This window comes from Myripristis murdjan, chromosome 11 (assembly GCF_902150065.1).
Source record: "Myripristis murdjan chromosome 11, fMyrMur1.1, whole genome shotgun sequence".
In the NCBI taxonomy this organism is placed as follows: Eukaryota; Metazoa; Chordata; class Actinopteri; order Holocentriformes; family Holocentridae; genus Myripristis; species Myripristis murdjan.
The window spans coordinates 14,416,673-14,431,123 of NC_043990.1; the positions used below are offsets into that span (position 1 = coordinate 14,416,673).

At 41.4% G+C, this 14,451-nt stretch overlaps 1 protein-coding gene across 1 annotated transcript; it reads left to right on the forward strand.

The window, feature by feature from the left end:
- The first annotated feature begins 4,679 nt into the window (after nt 1-4,679).
- Nucleotides 4,680-13,950, forward strand: LOC115367241 (transcriptional repressor scratch 1-like). The gene is made up of 2 exons (XM_030062906.1): nt 4,680-4,840; nt 9,593-13,950. The coding sequence occupies exons 1-2, from the start codon at nt 4,717-4,719 to the stop codon at nt 10,366-10,368; spliced, it is 900 nt and encodes a 299-aa protein (XP_029918766.1). The 5' UTR covers nt 4,680-4,716; the 3' UTR covers nt 10,369-13,950.
- The last annotated feature ends 501 nt before the right edge of the window (nt 13,951-14,451 follow it).

Below are 14,451 nucleotides of genomic sequence, written 5' to 3' on the forward strand. Positions count from 1 at the left end.
GAAGCACCCTAGATGCTCAGTCTATCCCCCAAAGGTACTAAGGCAGGCGCAAACCAGCTGCATGCACCTAAAAAAAAAAAAAAAAAAAAAAAAAAAAAAAAACCACAAGAGGCACAACAGTTAACAAGTTAGTGATTTACTAACTGCTGATATTATGAGATGATACCTAGAATACCTGGGTCAATATTTAACCCTGAAGACTGCAAGATGCACTTTTCTGTTATCAAGTATAAAAACCTTTGATCTATTAAGTGTGAATAATCCAATCAAGATGATTAAATGCTTTTAGTACTTTCAGTTCAAATCCATTAAAAAAGTAAGGAGGAAAATTTTGTTTCACTCAAGCCCTGATGCTCCTGCCACACCTGGGCAGAGGAGGTCTTCTGTCCTCATGTTCCTTCTCCTTCTTCACCTCTTCCACATCATCATCCTCATGATCGCCCTCTTTTCAGTTATCCAGAGGTGAATGTTGTGGAACATGCAGCACACAGCAGGGACACATTCGCTCCAGTCCAGAAGCAAAATCACAACTTCAGACCTGTGCTCCATCACATTTCTGGTTGTAATGTGGGCGATGTTGTATCTCTGCTCCACAGCGTGCAGAGATACAACGCAGTCAACAGCCAGGAGTGCATGGTGTCTGCTCAGTCTCCCCATGAAATAAAATAAAATACATTTAAAACATTGTAATGTAATTTCAATGTAATATAATCTATACCTGTAATTAATGGGGAAATGCCTTGTATAATGTGATCTGACTTTGGAAACACAAGCCTAGGTAGGCTGCTGGTAGATTAAAATATAATTTTCATGTTTGTGCCTAAATTAAAACATGCTTTCACTGGGCTAAATAGTGTGCCCAGTTTGGGGTTAAATGGGTTTTTCTTTAGTAAATCAGGTGCAAGGAGCTATTTTAACTATTAATCCACCTTAATTTTTGCACTCTCTGGCTGACACACTTTAAAATACTAATTAATCTATTCTAAGGCAATATCTGCACCCTGCTGTCCACCGTCATTTGCACTTGCACAATCTGAGCACTGGTGAAAAATAAGAATTGTTACTTTATAACCATGCAACGCCACCCCCCCATGCAGAATAAGAATGGATACGATCATATAAGCTCAAGATACAGTTATAGTAATAATAATATGTTGAACCTGTGGGCAAACTGTTTTTTCTCTTGCCCTATTGCACAGTGAGGTCAGAGGTCAGAGGTCAGAGCAGCAGCCTTGGAGCTGGTAGGATGTGGTCTTGCTCAAGGACACTTCAGCAGGGTGGTTGCTTGCTGCATGAAGATGAACCTGAACCCAGGCCCTGCCACTCTGTCTTATTCCAATTTTTGTCACAAAAAATAGTATACAATCTCAGATTAAATGTAATAATCACATTTAGCTGGCAAACACTGGTAGCTCTTGTCTCAAAAGTGTCTCATGTCCACCTGAGAATGAAAAAATGTCCTCAGTAGAATGAAGTGGCACTGTGCTTGACAGTGTTTCAACAGATGGTAACATATAGCAACTCTGGATTGGGGTTACTGATAAAATAAACACATAAAAAGAGGCAGGCATACAGAGTGAAAGCAGGTATAAATGGAGGTAAAGTAATAGTCTGTATCTCAGTTTCACACGTACACACACACATGTGCACAGCCTGCTATCAAAGGAACTTAAAAAAAAAAATCATATGCTCTCACACACAGACATAATCTCGCTCTCAAGTATTTATCAGTGGGCTATGAAACATCCTGCCCTCCAACTATAAAACAGGCTGCCCTCCAAAGGCCTCAGTGGACAGAACTTACATAAAAAGACACATCACTGAATTACATCACCCATGATCACGCTCGTTTTGTTTTGTGTGTGTTTGTGAGTGTGTGTAGATTTGTGTGCACATGTGCCTCTGCCTATGAATGTGTCCATATGCGTTGCTCATTACTGTATGCTGAAATGAAACACTGCAGCATATCTCTCTCCCTCTCCCTCTCTCCCTCTCACACACACACAAACACACACACTTTGCAGTAGTGGAGAAAAAAGAACTTTTTCAAAGGATTCAACTTTGTTCAAAGGATTGAGATGCTATGCAGCTCTCAGTTTCAGTTTCATGGTTGCCTCAATGGCACAGTACTGCATTCCATACATTTTGCCGTTCCATACACAATACCGTTTAAAAACTGACAAGACAACAAAAGAAAAACAACCTAATAAAGTTAAACAACAGATGTAGAACAAAAAATGATAGCAGATTAAATATTTGTCATGGTCCCCCTCACCCCCCTCCCATCTCTCTCTCTCTCTCTCGCTCTCTCTCTCTCAAGACCATTCAGTAAAAACGCCTAATTTTTAGCACGCACCTTATTTGCATTAAATAAAACCCATTGGCTGACGATGAGCACGGCTTTACATAAGGAGCAGCCTATTGGCTCGGGAGGAGAAGCGATTTGCATAAAGGAAACCCCATTGGTCGACTGCGCTGTGATGTAAAAGCATTGACCTGCATGTTCAGGGCCACAACAAGTTGGTCTCTATTGGTTGGTTTGATGGTTGTCAGTGCCTCGGGACGGCTTCAAACCATCGGGAGGGAGGTTTTTTTTTTTTTTTTTTTTTTTTTTTTAATATTTTAATAATAAATGAATGAATTAATTTTGCTGCCTTGAAGCAAGTACTGCTAGCTCATACACAACTCACTCAAGAATATGAATAAATAAATAAATAATGTATCTTAATTTATGTCTGTTCCCTGCTCTTATTTTATATTATTTTATTTTTGTTTTTTATTAATACACAATGTATTGCCACTGGTTCAGTAGCTGGTGATTTTGATAATCTAAACTGTATTCTGGTCTTGGTCTTGTTGGCTATTCACTCTAAGATGCTCGAAATTGTTTGATATAATGGATATATTATAGGTAGATGTTATTTTTTTTCATGCAGTTTGTAGTCAGGCTACCCTTTTAGGATTCTGTCAGAAGCTCATAAATATACCGGCAATATTTGGTATTTGTCATTTTTGCCTGTATGGCCAACATTGTTTTTTCCTTGTTGAGGATCGCAAACGGTCTCCGGATTCCAGTTTTGGGCACCATGAAAAAAAAAAAAAAAAAAAAAAAAAAAAATGCTTTGATAACACAAAATCAGTGGAAAACGTGCCCACAAATCTACGTCATTAAATTGCTCCCCGGCCGTCACCGCGCGCTGCTGCCGCCGCCGCTGCTGCTGCTGGTCCCACAAGACAAGATGCTCTTTTTTTCCTCTGATGGATAAAATTAAGCACTTCCATCTCTCTCTCTCTCTCTCTCTCTCTCTCTCTCTCTCTCTCTCTCTCTCTCTCTCTCTCTCTCTCTCTCTCTCTCTCTCGCGGCCTATAAAGCCGCAACAGCTGATCTCGGGCCTCAGAAAGACCCGCACCTCTGCACGCGCCGAGGAGAGGAGGAGGAGGAAGAGAGTGAGAGAGAGAGAGAGAAAGAGAGAGAGAGGGAGAGAGAGAGAGAGAGAGAGAGGGAGAGAGAGGGAAAGCGACGGAGGAGAAGAGACACACAACCAAAACATCCGCCGGTCTTCCAAGTGAGCAGTCGCTGAACATCACTTGAGCACTATTACAAGATTATTATTATTATTTATTTTATTTTTAATTTACCGGGCTGTGGTGAAGATGTTGTCCGGTGTTTCGGAGGTGTTGCACGGTCTCCTGGATTCCGCCGGTTGTCTCTCGGCATCCCTGTAACCTTCGTCTCCTCCTCACTCCTCCTCAGTCCACCTACCTGTCTTTCACCTCCTGCTCTCTTTTTTCCCTTTTTTTTTTTCTGTCACGTCTTTCTCCTGTCTGCCGGGAGACGGGCTCACATTTGTTTTGACCTCCTGCTTGGAAAGTGTCTGGCGTCAAACCGGACCAGCGGCTCTTTCCTCTCCTCTCCTGCTGCTCTCGTGCTGAACGGACAGCGGCACGCGGGGAAACGGTTGAGGCAGCAAAAGAGAGAAGAGAGGGAGAGAGAGAGAGAGAGAGAGAGAGAGAGAGGACGGAGAAAAACGGAGGAGCTGTCCGGTGCTGAAACCACGAGCCCGAGTGCCCGACTGCACGCGGACCGCAGCCGGGAGCTGATTGTTGGATTGTTGGGAGCTGTCCGCGTGCTTTCCCCTCTCCGTTAGAAGCCGTTGGAATTAAAAAAAAAAAAAAAAAAACAAAAAAAACGTTATTTATTTATTTATTTTTTACTGGAATTTACGGGACATAAAGGAACTGATCAATAAACAAAGACATTGATTTGTTAGCTTTAAAAAAGAAAAAAAAAATCTTTTTTTTTTTTTTTTTTTTTGGTGCTTTGTTGTTGTTTTTGTTTCTGCCACTCCGGAGCTCCACAAGTCTTCCAGCGTCGTGAAAACCCACGAAGCCACTTCCAGCTTCCAGGCGCAGGAGAAAATGTGTTTGTGTGTGACAAACCTGAGCGAAAATAGTCTAAATATTGTGATTAAATACTGAGGCAACAAACCAAAGCCCGTAAAGGAGCCATGAGTCCACTTCCTCTGAGGCTGTGAGTGTTTGACGGGATGAGACCAAGTAGCTGAGAGCCGCTTGTTAAAACAGGTGATTAAGTGTTTGACAGCAGCCTCAGGTTGGTACAGGTATTTTTGCTCAGGTTTGGAGTGTGTGTGTGTGCGTGTGTGTGTGTGCGTGTGTTTTTGTGTGTGTGCATACCACCACAGCACCACCATCATCATGCCTCGGTCCTTCTTGGTGAAGAAAGTGAAGCTGGATGATTTCTCGGCTGCAGAGCTGGAGAGCTCCTATGGCCATGGCCGAAGAGAGGAGCTTAGTCTGCGATTCCACCATCATGACAAAGGTTAGTTACACACACACACACACACACACACAGATGCAAATACACTATACTATATGCGATGCTTTTCCTGCATAATGTTGATTATCTGCTGTTGTAGTGAATTTGAGAATATGACTTTACACTTGGGTTTAATAAGTCTTCCTGCATTCACACACACACACACACACACACACACACACACACACACACAAACACAGAGTACGCACACCTGGCAAAGAGCCCACACACAGAACAGGACACAGAGTTAGCCATATGTCCTCAGGGTTTTTATCCCTAAATTAAAAGTGTTAGTCATAGCAAAGTGTTTCAGAAGAAGGAGAGAGAGAGAGAGAGAGAGAGAGAGAGAGAGAAGGGGGGTGGGGGTGGAGGGGCTGAAGGAGCTTCTCTTAGACTCTGGTGAAAACACGAATATCTACTAATCCCAGTCTTCTGTCTGTTTAATCTTAAAAAAACAACAACAACAGACTACAGCCTGACCGAAACCAATAGTTTTACCCCACTGAGTCTGTTCTTGACTGAGCAGCATCAGCTTAATAAAGTGAAGTAAAATTCAATGTGTTTAGATTTAACTTTTAAACTTTAACATTTACACTGCTATTTTCACCATCTTCTTGTACACGAACCAATTTCATCCTTAAAAATGTATGCACTGCTGCAACACTTTTTCTGCGATGATGATATGTACAGAAACTAGCTAATTATGTCTGTAATGTATGTCAGTGGGGCTCCATAGAATCTGTGCCTGCTCAAGGTGTTATTGAAATGACTTTGTCCACTGCAGCTGCCAGCCTCTTCCATAGATTTTGGTAATATCGCCCATGTACACATGACTCATAACGTTTCTAATGTATCACGACCCTTACAATGGTGATACATAGGCAACACACACAGTATTGGAGAAGAGCTACACTGCCAGAAACTCTCAGGGATTTTTCAAAGTCCTGATAAAGTTGTTCATCTGTATTCCCTGACAATGCTGTCTGTGTATTGTGGATGCTGGGGAGCGCAGGTTTTTTATGTGTACCCATCTAAATGAAAAAGTGACCTTTACGAGAACGAAAATGTCAGACAAAATATGTTGCATTCCACGCTGCAACTTCTCCAATATTGCCGTGAATGGACTACGATGCCCTACATTTGCTTGTGGTAGTTGTTGTGTTCGCTTTGTGACATTAGGACCCGAGGCTTTCTGGAAACCAGGAGGTGAGGGGGAGGGCGGGCTGCCTCCTCAAACAAGAGCTTCATCAGTGAGGGGTTAGGACTTTAATGTTGGTACCGGCTCTGGTTTTACTGGCTCTATTTTGAGGAACTAAAGAAGAAAGTGCATCTGTATCTGCACAGGAAGAGGTGTGTAACTGTTAGTGCAGGCTGGTGGTTTTTTTTTTTTCAGATGATACAATACGACGGTCACATTTTTTTTTGAAGAGACCCCAGGTGTTCTGATGATATAGCCAACAGGGAAACATAATTGAAATATGATTGGACTGGGTGGTTTCATGTCGGTGTTAGGGTGTGGTATAGGGTAAAGGTCGGGGTTTGCAGTGTTCAGCATCTGTAAACATGGAACTCCTTCAGGGGGAGGTGAGGAGTTTCCTGGTACATCTCCTGGTGCAGCAGAGGAGCAGCTAACATGTAAGGAGTGGGACTGCTATCCCCTGTCATAAATATAACAAGAGCTTTGACTGTAGCAACTGTAGCTTGTTGCACACACACACACACACACACACACACACACACACACACACACACATACACACACAAATGCACTGCTGTGTTTCTGTCAAGTCGGCACATTTCCCAGGCAGCTTGCACAGCTGAGTGCACAGCATTACAGCACACACACACTCACAAACACACACACACACACACACACACACACACACACACACACACACACATGCAGAGGGAGCAGCCAGCGACCTACAAGTGTCCAAAGCACACAAGTGTGTGTCAGTTACTGCTGGGTTGGATCAAATATTAAATTGTCCCTCGCAAGTTTTCTCTCACTCTTCCTCTCATTGTCTCTCTCTCTCTCTCTCTCTCTCTCTCTCTCTCTCTCTCTCTCTCTCTCTCTCTCTCTGTCTAATTCTCTCTCTGTTGCGAAGACAGATAAGAGAGAGATAATGATAGATTCCCAGAATATTTTAATCTTTCATGTGTGTTTAGCGAGATCTTCCAGGTCTCGTGGAGCCCTTTGAAATAAATAATTTCCATCGCATCAGGTTGGACAGAGACTGAGAGAGATGGAGAGAGACTGAGAGAAAGAGACGAATGCAGAGGCACAGAGAGACAAAGCGCCTGACAGAGACAAATATTTAGACCGAAAGAGAAAGGTTGAGACAAATAGAGACAGCATGAAAAGTGGCAGATGTTTGCAGAGTCACCTGTACAGTTTTTTTGGGGGGGGGGGCCAGCAGGTAAAATGTGGATGATAAATATTCTCCTCTTCTTCAACAACCCCATTAAAAGACCCTTTAGCTGCAGTTTACTGTAATTAGTATGTACTGTGAAGCTGCCAGTGCAAGTTTATGAATGTTTGTACAGCACTGCAGCTTCCCTGGTCAAATAAGGGTTAAAAATGAGCTCTTGATCATGTTTCAACACATTACACATGCTCTATAAAACACACATACACAGACACACACACATACACACTTGCATAACCAGCCAGTTACAGTACTTTGTTCCAGAAGTGCAGTGATCGAATATTCATGATTTATGATTCTCTCTCTTTCTCTCTTTTGCCCCCCATATTCCCTTCATTTCTCTTCTGCGTCTGTGTGTTGCTCCGTTTTAATTCAATTCAAAATGTTTAATTGGCACGAGAGGTGTGAAAACAGTATTGCCAAGCCGTCAAAACAGAAATAATCAACATGTTTGGATGATTCATTAACCTCACATCACATCTTTCTCTCTTTCCCACCCCCTGCTTTTTCTTTCTTTCTTTCTTTCTTTCTTTCTTTCTTTCTTTCTTTCTTGTCTCTCTGTGCCTACTCTCTTCCCTCTCTTCCTCTCCCTCTAACTTTCTCTCTCTCTTTCTCTTATTTTCTCTCTCTCTGTCTCTCTCGCTCTCTCTCTCCATCATATTATCGACTCATTTCTGAGCTTTTCTCAGAACTGCAAAATGAAATTATATTACCAGCAATCGTATCTCCCCTACTGCCAGTGTCTAAATGCTCAGGGAGTGCTAATTGAAATGGAGAACTATTGATCGGTATAGATCAACATGTCCCATCTTGGTATCTGTGGGGTATTAGCTAACAGCTACCAGCCTCTCCTCGTGCCTGTTAGAGTTGCAGTCAGCAGCCTGTTGGCAGTAGGAGCCAATAATGGAAAAGTTAAAACAGCTAACATCATGAAAGTTAAAAAATAAAAAAACACAAAATGAAGGGGATGAAAAAAAGAAACATTTGCCTAGATATGACAACGATGATGCTTGATGATGCCAAACACTGAAAGACTGTGTGCAACTCTACCACTGTCAAGCAAGGTGCAGCTAAAAAAAAAAAAAAAAAGAAAAGAAAAAAAAAGCATGTGCGCTCAGTGAACCCTCCCTGAAAAATAAAGGTTCCCCACCGTAGGGAAACTGTCACCTCTTTCCTAGCAAAAGCATAAAAGCACTATACTCACTCTATAAATACCACAAGTAGCCTGCTGCTGCTTCTTTCCTTCACCTTCCTCTTCACGTCTATACTTAGATCCAATTATGGCTGTGATTTAGACATTTTCAATGCAGCTTTGTTTTGTGTAGAGCACATCTCTTAATAGACTAGGGTTGCATCCTCTGTGTCTGGATGTGTGTGTGTTTCTGTGTGAATCTGTGAACAGGAGAAACTACACAAAAGTAGAATCCATATGTTGTTCCTACTGTAAGATCTTGCACAGTCCGATCGATGTTTAGAAACCAGAGAAGCTTGGCTGCGATCTGTAATGTTATCATTAAGACAAAAAAAAAAAAAAGGAACTGCTCTGTTAATAATGAATGAATTTGAGTGAATGATTTTGATTGTGTGGACTGCGTTTTTACATTTACATGAGATTTGTTTCATTGGTGACAGTGATGGATGTAACAACAAAAGCACCTTGGATAGTTTAACTGTGACCACAAACATATTGCCCAAGGAGTGTTAAAACAGAACCCCACTGATGAAATCTTTTTTAAGGGAGAATTTTCCCTTTAAGTATCTATTTGTCAGTCATGAAATATTTAAACATTTAATCACTAAGGCCCCATTCACATTAGAGCAAAATCCATTTTTCTGTCTGTATTGTAGTGCTTAATCTGATCATTTTCACACTCAGTATGATTCTTAATGAGAACAACAGCCAGTAGTACAAAATCCTGCTTGAAACAGGTGGCAAGAGCTGAAGTTGACCTTTAGCTGCTAGGCAAATGAGCCTGGTTGTGTTTGTTAGGATGAAAAAGGGACTTGAAAACCAGAAGCTGCAATGATATGCTCCCTGAATGCTTCAGCTGGAGAGTACAGCACTGAAAGTGTAGGAATGTTTCCTGTTATTTAGTTTAACAAGCAAGCATTCTCAATCTTCTAAACATGCATGTGTGCAGGACCACAAAACATTAGTGAGTCTAGTTAACAACTTGAGTTGTCACGTCCCAAGATGCTGGTGATAATGGAGCCAATTTGTAAAAGCTCTGTTGTCAGATTCTGCAACCAATTTACAATTTCAATTCAGTCCTCCTTGTGTGACCAAATATTTGACCTTTTGCTCTATATGTCTCTGTCTCTCCAGGCTATGTCAGCGATTATCTGAGCCCGTCTGCCTATGAAGATGTGGTGGGCAGCGACTCATCTGTCATCACTAAAGTTCCCTCCCCGGGCCACCCGTCCATCATCTACGATCGACTTAACAACACCTACAGTGGTATCCACGGCGACATCCACGGAGACTCGGACCAGCCGGACAGCCCGCGGTCCGAAGTGTCATCGTCAGCAGGTGGATACATCAACGGGGACGCGGCCGTAAGCGAGGGATACACAGTGGACGCGTTCTTTATCACAGATGGACGGTCACGACGGAAAGCCTTGGGAAACCCCAGAGGAAGCATGCAGAGGCACACGTGCAGCGAGTGCGGCAAGACCTACGCTACGTCGTCTAACCTCAGCCGACACAAGCAGACGCACAGGAGCATAGATAGCAAGATGGCGAAGAAATGTCCGACGTGTGGGAAGGTGTACGTTTCCATGCCCGCGATGGCCATGCATCTGCTGACCCACGACCTGAAGCACAAGTGTGACGTGTGCGGCAAGGCCTTCAGCCGGCCGTGGCTTTTGCAGGGGCATATGCGCTCGCACACGGGTGAGAAGCCATTCGGGTGTGCACACTGCGGGAAAGCGTTCGCCGACCGGTCGAACCTGCGCGCTCACATGCAGACCCATTCGGCCTTCAAGCACTACAAGTGCAAACGGTGTGACAAGACATTCGCTCTCAAGAGTTACCTGAACAAGCATTACGAGTCAGCATGCTTCAAGGGGGCTTTCTCGCCTCTCAGCTCGTTGGGGGAATGACGGATTTGAAAAATCACATCGAGTGTTCATTTTATTAGAGTTTACAGGCCTCCCTCCATCCCTTCTTCCTGATTTCCCCAATGAGAAGAGCAGCATTGAGCGCTACAAGGAGGAAGTGGTTTCTCTGCTCGTATCACAAAGAGAAAAGCAGATTGCAGAATCGCCTGTCTTTATCAAAGACCCCTCCAGCCCATCCCTTCATTTCCCACTTCCCTCTCTAGGAAATGGGACAAAATCATGTCTGGGACATTTTCCAATTCTTGATTTAGACTGATTTGTCTTCCCTTTTGATCAAACATGCCCCTTATTGAGGCAATTTGAGTATCTGTGAAGATAAATAAAGCACAGGACGTTCTATTTATGTCCAGGTCTGTCCTCACGTTTTTTTTTGACCTGAGACAAAATGAGACAAAAGCACAAGTCTTCTTTCATTTCTTTTTCTTTGACACACATATCACTGGAGGACAGCTGGAATTTAAAGCATGAATCAAATCTTCATTTTTCTTGTAAGAACACTTTCACAGACACAAAGTAGTCATGTGATATTTTTTGCCTCATTATTTTAATGACGTCTCAATGACTCAGTCTTTCTGAAACTGAACTAAAACTGAACTCACTAGTAGGGATGCAAAGAGGCTGAAGAAACGAGATATGTCATCAAATGAACGAAAGGACATGGTGTTTTCTCTCTGCGATGAAACAAAACACTTGTAAAGTTTTTCCTTCACACTTGTACCCTGCTTTACCTATACTGTGGCGGCTCTAGATATCACACAGTATCAGTATCAAGTCTGTTGATGCAGATGTGACCTGCCAGCATGCTTTGAAAGTGGAGCCAGTATGATATGTTTGCATAAGTGAGTAACCTCGTATCACTTCCCCAAACTGCAGGCAAAATATCATGAACAGACTCACTGTGGGTAATGTGGAGGTCTAGGTATGGCATGGTACACCTGTGTAGTGGAAAATGATCTCCCACAAGTGAAATATCAATGTTACTTTTTTTTTTTATATTATTATTACAGAAGGTGTTTCTTTCTTGAAGGTTAGTTTTTGTCGGTGGAAAGTGACAGGGAAAATGTGAGACTGAGATGAAGATCCTGAACTGGACTCGAGGCCAGGATGCTGTGGCCGGCACCCTGCACTGATCCACCAGGGTATTGCTTGAAAAACAGTGTTTTCATATAGACAAAATATAATGTAATTTATTTTTCCTTCTCTTCTGACAGGATTCAAACGAGGACACAGACATTGAAAATGTCTTGACTTCCTCCAAAGGTTAAAAACCTTTTATTCAAGTGTTGGACAATAGTATTCTTGTTGCCACACAGTATTCAGCTTTGACGTTTAAATCTCTCTTATGTATCTATTTATTGCCTAATTTATTGTTTTTTTAATGTTTTTGTAGATTAATTGATTTGCACTTTAATTTATTATAGTTTTTGCCTTTGTTACAAATATGCCAAAGCATTTGACACTTTCTAATTACTGAATAACTTCTTACTTTTGTCCGCCACTTTAATTATGAAAAAAAAAAAACAAAAAACAAAAAAACAAAAACAAACAAAAAAAAAACCTACTGCATGCAAAAAATAACAATAGCCTAATAATGGAATCTATGCCAGTTTTATGAATCTTTGGAATATTTTGCCAAACTTCTTAGATATAGGCAAATTTAACAAATTTGTGTCTTGGGCAATATTTCATTCATAACCGATAGAGCAATAATGCATGATATTTTTGAAGAAACATGAGTCATAACTGCTATGATACTTGTAATATCTTGATTTTGTCAAGTACCACTACTCTATGTAGTTCTGAGAGATAAATCCAATTTCAGGGAGTTAGCAAACCAATTTAGTGTTAAATATGGATAAATATGGGTTGGGGTTAGAGCCCTATATTTACAAGAATTGTGATATTGCTTTGATGGGACTTTTGTTTTGTTTTTATTGTTTTTAGTCTACTTTAACTTATTTTTTTTAGTAGCTGTGATCGTTGGACAGCCAATAGCAAGATCACATCTTTGTCACAAGAAGCAGAGATGCAGTTTATCAATTTTTTTTCCCTTTTCAGACCTTTGCTGGTTTAGTATGTAATATAATCCCAAACCTCTGCCTCCTAGTCGTAACTGTATCTCGGTTAGCATCAGCTTACTGACGAACACGTCACAGGTAAGCACTGGGAACTGATGGGGCTTCCAGGGACTTCGCACACATGCCACAACTCCTTTAGATGGAGGGCTCCGAGTCGGGAAGGGAGGGGTCTTTTTGTACATGGTTTATGCACTGCCTGCCTCGTATTATTATTCTATAATATTGTAGAACGTAGAGGGTACTACTGTAGGCCTCTGGTGCTGAAACATGGACGAAAACACAATCCAAGAACATCCTTTGAGTTTGTTCAAATCAGCAAGTGATCGCTTTCCTCCGATTGGGTTAACCTGAAGAGCCCGTGAAGTGACTCTTACTTTTTTGGTTTTATGTAGTTCTGTTGAAACGGGACATTTAAAAGTGCCGGGAAGGATCATTCACAAGTGCAAACCAATAGGATGTCAGCTGGGGAGAGAAACACAATTTTATTCGAAGGGATAAGTGGATGGGAGAGGATGTTTTGTGAAGATTTTATTGGTTGAAATTTTAATTTACACCCACAAGTGCAGGATGATGTCACTCTCTAAGATGCTCTGCTTTACAGGCAGTAGAGGTCATGTGAGGTCATTTAACTAGATGTTGCCTCTGTCGCTGCGGTCACCTGCAAACTTCTTATTTTGGTCTTTTGGGTTAGATGACATATTGATTCACCACTTGTGTTTCATGGCCCAAGATTCAGCAATACTCGCTGCAAAAACTCCTGGACGTCCCTCTGAAAATAAAGCTGTTTTCCTCTCCACCATCTTCGGCTTGGTGAGGTTGTCATGGTGCTCCCCGTGCAATTACAAGGGTTGGTGGGAGAGAAGAGAAGATATTTTGTCTGTCTGAGTCAATATTTCAGCACCAGAGCGCATCGATGAACACTTAGATTCTACTATGATCTACTGTAGCCTACTATAGCCACAAGCTAGTTTACTTATTATTATATAAAAGCACTTCCTCTTACCAATTATATCTTTCAACTTTTTACTCAAAGATAGTAGCACAATGAAAGAGTTTAGATTCAGGTAGACAATGCCTTGTATGTAGAAATATCAACCTCTTCCTCCTTTTTCTACTATGATGAATCAAAACTCTAAAAAAAAAAAAAAAAAGTGACATGTTGAAATGTATGAATGGATACACCGAAAATGACACATGATGTTGAAAACCGTGTACGAATTGAACACCTTTAACACATGTTGTCATTTCAAACATATTTGTGCATCTTCGCCACATCTGTTTTCTAGAGTGAATGAAAACTCGACTATTTTGCGGCGAGACGCCTTGTAAATACACAGTGACGCGACTTTGGAGTCTGATTATTTCTACGGAGCTGTAAAGAGCGAAAATGATGATGATGATGATGATGATGATGATGATGATGAATATTTCTGGAACTTCCTGCTTTGTTTTTGAGTTCTTCCTCTGGGGTTTTTTGGACCTCCGGTGGCTGTATGAAAGGCAATGTAAAGCACAAAGACAACACTGGGCATTTTGTCTCACTTCCTAAATAAAGACTAGCTAAATAAAGCCACGCGTGGACAGTTTTTTTTTTTTTTTTTTTTTTTTTTCTGTATAAAAAACATGAAATAAACAGTGAATTCATCATTACTTAACTGGTAACAAACACTCATTTGATCTGTACCTCTAATTGGTAATTAATGACTATTACAGATATTTTCAACCAAGTTATCTGATCTGTTAGTATTTCATTTAAGTTGTTGCTTTTCCAACCTTAGTGGTTATCAGGGAGCTGGTTAGTCATCATGTATTATGGTCTCTTGTTGTTTTTTGTTGTTATTGCTTTTTGTACAGACTGTATGTGTTGTTTGCTGTCATATAAAAGCCATGATACTGCATGTGTATGATGGCTCCGAGGCACAACATGCTAATATGAAGGCAAATGCCACCAGGCAATGAATCACTGGTTCAGTGATTAGTCTGTTGA

What these genes read in the sequence shown, in the direction of transcription:
- LOC115367241 (XM_030062906.1), top strand. Translation starts at nt 4,717, where the DNA reads ATGCCTCGGTCCTTCTTGGTGAAGAAAGTGAAGCTGGATGATTTCTCG. An exon ending in ATTCCACCATCATGACAAAG is followed by an intron (nt 4,841 to 9,592) that starts GTTAGTTACACA and finishes CTGTCTCTCCAG; the next exon opens with GCTATGTCAGCGATTATCTG.